At 38.5% G+C, this 6,370-nt stretch overlaps 1 protein-coding gene across 1 annotated transcript; it reads right to left on the minus strand.

Annotated features, from left to right (window-relative positions):
* Positions 1 to 529: 529 nt before the first annotated feature.
* Positions 530 to 6,131, minus strand: LOC311284798 (SET and MYND domain-containing protein 4-like). The gene is made up of 10 exons (XM_084400012.1): positions 5,907 to 6,131; positions 5,547 to 5,691; positions 3,996 to 4,119; positions 3,464 to 3,895; positions 3,113 to 3,373; positions 2,823 to 2,995; positions 2,573 to 2,708; positions 2,373 to 2,489; positions 824 to 947; positions 530 to 731 (listed from the first exon to the last, which is right to left on the minus strand). Exons 1-10 carry the CDS (start codon positions 6,038 to 6,040, stop codon positions 602 to 604), a joined length of 1,776 nt encoding a protein of 591 aa, XP_084256138.1. The 5' UTR covers positions 6,041 to 6,131; the 3' UTR covers positions 530 to 601.
* Between the last annotated feature and the right edge of the window lie 239 nt (positions 6,132 to 6,370).

Below are 6,370 nucleotides of genomic sequence, written 5' to 3' on the forward strand. Positions count from 1 at the left end.
AGTAAAAATCTATCAAAAGCTCTCTCTTCTTGAAATGATCAAGTTTACAGCATTTTCAAAAGATGAGACATGTATTTTGCTACAGCTCCAAGTATTTTCTTTTGTTACTAACATTTAAATATGTGATTGTAATATAATAATAGGCTATATTTACTGTAAAATGCAACTATTTACCAAAATATATAAAAATTCTTGACTCCAGAGGAGCTTCATTGTATTCTGGATTATTTACAATGAATTTATGGTGTCTAATGAATTAAGCCTCATTAATTAGAACATGCTCCACTGGATCAGGGATGGAGAAAGGCTTTTCTGGTTGACCGATAGCAAATAAAGCATCTGCTTGACGTTCATTTGAGCTGCAAAGCAAAATAGTTCTGCTCACATTACAAGTTTGGTGGTTCGGCTGAGAAGAGCTTATGTAATAGATCCCTCAGGCCTAGATTTTCACAACATTATCCTTTATTGATAATGTTTTGATAGGATATTTGGCCACTCAGCACTAGAAACAGGAAGTACCTACTGTATGTGTATAAACTGTCTAGAAAGTTTCCCAGTAGTTCAAGAAAAAGAGATAAAAAGAGATGCATTCTCTTTTATTTCACAGCAGTCCTTGTAGACAGCGTTCCATTTCATGAAGTTCCTGTAGTTCTTCACAGTGAGGGCCACAGTGGAGAGAGAGGAGCCTATGGGCCCTGGGAATCACAGAGAGAGCCGCACCACAGTCTCTTCTGTCAAAGGAAAGAGGAGAATAACTGTTTTTGATCATAAACAAATGTATAAGAAGTCTCATCGGATAGAGTTTGACAAGTTGAGCTCTTACGCGTTAAAATGTAACTGTGCTAGTTTAAAAAGCTGTCGTCCAAGCTCAATGCTGTCCTCTCCGAATTGGGCCTGAACAGCAACAATGCTGCGCTTTAGATGGGACGCAGCCAGACTCCATTCACCTGTGAGTAAAATAATCCTAAAATCATACTACACACTCTTCACTATATGAATTTAGATGTTACTTATTTCATCAGTCAAAAGGCAATGTAGAACTACATATCTTACAATCTTAGCAAAAAAAGTACAACAGCTTGTCACTGGGCAGTACCCTCAACTATGTACCTTATCTACTCCTACAAGGTGCATATTAATACCTTGGCTTAGAGTTGTAATATTTACCTTTTGGGGTTGTTCATACAGAATGTGTTTTTTCACATAACTGCACTACTTTTCTATGTTTTTTCTATGTAAACATATGCTAGACGGACATGAGCATCTTGTGATACAGCATGCAAAAAAAACAATTTGCGCTCAACTTTAAAGAAGTTTTATTTATATTTTCACCTATAGTTTTATTTTTATTTTTTTCATTCGACTGCCCAGCATCTTGTGTGAACCTGTCCTTAAAAATACTACTATTTTAGAAAGTAAATTAGTTACAAAGATGTCCCTTTAAAGGGATACTCCACTTTTTTCGGAAATAAGCTCATTTTACAACTCCCCCAGAGTTAAACAGATGAGTTTTACCGTTTTAGAATCCATTCAGCCGAACTCCGGGTCTGACGGTACCACTTTTAGCATAGCTTAGCACAGATCATTGATTCTGATGAGTCCAGTAGCATTTCTTTCAAAATGACCAACGAGTTTCAATATTTTTCCTATTTAAAACTTGACTCTTCTGTAGTTAAACCGTGTACTAAGATCGACGGAAAATGAAAAGTTGCGATTTTCTAAGCCTATATGGCTAGGAAATACTCTCATTCCAGCGTAATAATCAAGGAACTGTGCGGCTGTACCATGAGTGCAGCAGGCGTAATGATATGACGCAGCGCCTGAAAATAGTCCCCAGCTCGGTAACTTCTTCCAACGTGACCGGGACTAAGTTTGTCTAACCTATTAGACCTATTTTCAGGCGCTGCGTCATATCATTACGCCTGCTGCACTCATGGTACAGCCGCACAGTTCCTTGATTATTACGCTGGAATGAGAGTATAGTTCCTAGTCATATAGGCTTAGAAAATCGCAACTTTTCATTTTCCGTCGATCTTAGTACACGGTTTAACTACAGAAGAGTCAAGGTTTAAATAGGAAAAATATTGAAACTCTTTGGTCATTTTGAAAGAAATGCTACTGGACTCATCAGAATCAATGATCTGTGCTAAGCTATGCTAAAAGTGGTACCGTCAGACCCGGAGTTCGGCTGAATGGATTCTAAAACGGTAAAACTCAACTGTTTAACTCTGGGGGAGATGTAAAATGAGCATATTTCCGAAAAAAGTGGAGTATCCCTTTAAGGGTACTGTCCTAGTGATAAGCTGTTGTACCCCTAAAGGTAAATTTTTAGCAATTTTATTCTGAGTGTTAGGAACATGTGACATATCAGCCTGTAGTGGCGTACACACGAGCGGTCGCATCTGCTAGCTCTCCTTGGAGAGGGTGAGTCTCTGTTAGGATGCTGTTTGCCTGAGAAGTAGCTGATTTTAGGATCTTTAGGGCTTTGTCTGCAAGACATGGATACATATTATGGATATTTATGGATATCTAACATAGACAAAACAGTTTGTGATTCAAACTGAGGCAGTACCTAATCTGTCTCTCTCCATAAGATGAAAGGCTTCATCCAAAAGACACTGTAAACCCTGAAGTCTGTTTTGTACATCGGCACTGGTGATCTGATGACCACAGGATGGCAAAGAGCACATGTACCCATCCATACGGGACTGAAACAGTATTAAATCATTTGTTTGGCAAATGGTTCCTTTAGTAAATAAATGTGTAATACCAGCAATATCTCCAAATATTTGTATCAGTTTTACTTTTCTGCAAATGTCTACCTGAAGAGGCCTTTCACATTTCACACACTTCAACCCAGGTGTTGCGTTTTCTTTTGCATTCTGGCTTCCTTCTGATAGGTCTGTCAGACAAGCTTGACAGTTACAATGGGAAAAGTACTGCTCCAGCAGGTGGCGCTGACGCTCCTTCACCTCCATTCTGCTACAGTGTAGGCCTGTGAAAAAATTATGACATAATATATATATATATATATATATATATATATATATATATATATATATATATAAATATATATTTCAAACCAACCTAAAACTGAATTTACATGTTTTACCATAACAGTGCAGAATCTCCTGTCCTGCAGTAAGATGTTTTGAAGTGCGTACAGTGACCGTCACACCACAGTGAGAGCTCTCTGGATGGTCAATGTGACCTTCAGAACAGCCGAACTGACTGAGCGGGTCATTCTGAAAGCCTGCAGTAAACGAGATGCTTGTGTTTGGACTGCAGGAGTGGTTAAGTAGGCTGAGTACAGGAAATATTGCTGTGGCAATTCGGATTTCACTACTGGACTGAACAGCCATACCACTTTCTTCTGTAAGAAAAATGATCAACAATCATTAAAATTCATGAATCTAATGTATTAATCGGCAGTTTGAGTTCAAGCATGAGAGTTCTGTCGAACCTTTGTCCCTAACAGCAGTGAGTGCTTGAGCGTTACACCTGAGCTGCATCATGTGTCTCAGAGCTGTGGCTCCTAGCATGCTCATCTCAGGCTGCCAGATTCCACTAACTCCTTCGTCCTTGCAAGATGCCCACATGTCCGGTGGTGGTCCACCTTGCAGCCTCCTATAAAGCACCGCCATGGTGATCGCCGATAAGAAGCGTGAGACGGGTGAGTGTTGTGCCACATGTGGTAAAAGGCTGTAGATCCCCATGTATGAGTTGCCATGATAACACTCGGTATGGTCTGAATCTTCTCTACAGTGGCCTCCAAGACTCAACTTGACTGGCGAATCACTTTTATAAGAGCTACATGTCACGTGGTCTTCTTGTGAAAAGTCTGAAGCGTTTTTCTTCACCCTTTGAACTTCATTTTGTCCGGCTTTCAGGGCCACTCTTAGTGCAAGATGAGGGGGAAAAAAAGAAAATCACTTAAACTCATATAGATGTGTCAGTGTTGCACTAAACAATTTGTCTTGTCCTTATTTGAATACGTCCACAAAAAAAGAGCATAAGACAGACTCTTACTCTGTAGAGGCCATGGTAAAAGAGGGCTGCAGAACGGTTAGCATAGCACAAGGATAGCTCTTCTGTATTCTTGTCTGCATTGCAAACACCCTGAAACATCAGAGAGAATGGGAATATATCATGATCACAGTACAACCTGCCATTTGAACTCCAAACCATTTTAGCATAAACAGTGAGCTCAAACCATCATAAAACGTTTTCTGAACCACAGTGATTAACTTTATTCACAATATGTCCTTAGTACCTCAATCTTAACGGTTTCAAGATGGATTGCTCACCATCAGATTGTGTTGCCCCATGTTTCTTCTACTAGGAGTTTCTAATATCTATCAACCTGATACTGTCTAGATCCATCTTCATGCAGGAAAGAATCAAACAGTTGGACAGAGGCTGATATATGCTGCGGCATTCTGTATTCTTTTTGCGTTTTGCTCTCAATTAAATATATTTGTTAAAGGTAACCTGTCGAGTGCATCCTTGCAACACAGAAGGTTACACCATGTTTCTTATACATACCTTACAACCAAGCGGCAACCTCAACCTCCCTGTCTGTGAATTAATTAGTGAATTAAACGGCAATTCATCAACTGGCCGCTTGAAGCTGGCTGCAAAAGTGAGTCAAATCTGCATCTCCCCCATGTTGAAATGCCCAACTTTACAGCAGAAAAAAAAACGTTTACAGCCTGGAGCAAAAAGTGCCCTTCATGACAACTGTGAGGGGGGTGAAATTTTTTATAACTCATCCGTTTAAATTATATTAAGCCTTAAATTTCTGCATAATTAAGGGTGTGTCCACTTTTGAGTGACAGGTGGATTCCCGCTGCTGTGGTCATTAGTCATCATTAGCCGTTTGTCTGCTGTCTGTTAGCCGTAACGTTAGGGTTTTTCGCCCATTTCTGTTTATCCGGGAGTGACGCAGATTTAATTTCCTATTAATTCAATAGAATGCCTGGGAACCCCAATATGGCACAGAAGAAGAAAGAAGTCTGATAAATCGTGTTTATGTATAAGCCTATTAAATATAATGTTGCAAAGCAATACTTTACCATTTTTTCCAAATAATTCATTTCATAATGATACTGTTACTGTTATTGATATTGACCTTGATAGTACTCGGTAGCGAAAAGACAAGTTGTTTTGCCAAACTCAACAGTCACCAATCGGACGGAATCACAAAAAAATCTGTTATCAAACAGGTTTCCAGAACCCTCGAGGTTTCCTGCTCCCTCTGCCTGTCATTGGTCAAACAAGCACATAACCCCGCCCCAAACTCCACAGTTGGTTATTTAAAATCGAGCAATAGAGCGATAGTGCAACAAAATCGATACTTTTTGAGGATATCAACGTGGATTACGTTAGGGAATAAAGCAGGAATAAATAGTAACAAATCAGGAATACAGTGCTTTAATCATACACAAAAAAGTAAGTTAACAAAGAAAATCACACACATTGAAATTTATTGATGTATAATATCGTTATTATATGAAGCAGGTATTTAGATCGCGTATTGTCCTTACCTTGGAGTAATAGAGTGCAGCGACTGTGTAATCCTTCACTTTGAAGCTGAGGTTACCTTGCTGTCTAAACTCAGATGCCCTCTCAGGAGACTTTTTCACAGAGTACTTCTCAGAGATTCTGGAGAAAGTGTTGAGATCTTCTGGGCTGAAATATGGACAAATGACAAAAGGTATGTAGAATATTTATTTTGATTTAGAAACATACAGCTGATATTTAAATATTTTCAAATTGTTCACACTATATTGAATATCTCAATACAAGCTAGTGCAGCAACGTACAAAGGCAGATTAGTATCATATTAGGCTATCTAAAATAATTTAAGCGATTTTATAAACAACTCCAGAGTGCAATATACTGACCCTAATATTGACAACCCGCGGCTGAATATCACATCTATATCTGTCAGAAGGCAGAAGCCTTCAGTTTCTTCAGATCTCATTTCCGTCCATTTCTGCTCGACATGCCAAACCCACTCTGGACAGGGCAGATCCATTCAAAAATACGCCCTAAAAGATACCTATTAACCGAAAAAATATAGGTACGAAATTGTTTAAACACTTTGGATTTGACGGCAATAAAGTGACTTCCAAACGTTTATCAATCTTCCAAATACAGCCCTGACAATACTTTACCATTAGTAAAGTAGGCTACTGCTTGTTTAAAAAACAAAACAATAATTAACTAAAAATGTAATTTAACTGTAGCTATAAATAAAAACAATATTATTAAAAGGGGGGACATAAATTAGTTTACATGGTGGTTTGATGTACTTTTTAGCATTTTTTAGATAGTAGATTGTTTTAATATATTCATAATAAATTAT

The sequence above is a fragment of the Rutilus rutilus genome (assembly GCF_951802725.1).
Source record: "Rutilus rutilus genome assembly, chromosome: 25".
NCBI classification, from domain to species: domain Eukaryota; kingdom Metazoa; phylum Chordata; class Actinopteri; order Cypriniformes; family Leuciscidae; genus Rutilus; species Rutilus rutilus.

What these genes read in the sequence shown, in the direction of transcription:
- LOC311284798 (XM_084400012.1), bottom strand. Translation starts at nt 6,040, where the DNA reads ATGGATCTGCCCTGTCCAGAGTGGGTTTGGCATGTCGAGCAGAAATGG. An exon ending in CACTGCTGTTAGGGACAAAG is followed by an intron (nt 3,374 to 3,463) that starts GTTCGACAGAAC and finishes TTTTTCTTACAG; the next exon opens with AAGAAAGTGGTATGGCTGTT. An exon ending in GGAGATTCTGCACTGTTATG is followed by an intron (nt 2,996 to 3,112) that starts GTAAAACATGTA and finishes ATTTTTTCACAG; the next exon opens with GCCTACACTGTAGCAGAATG.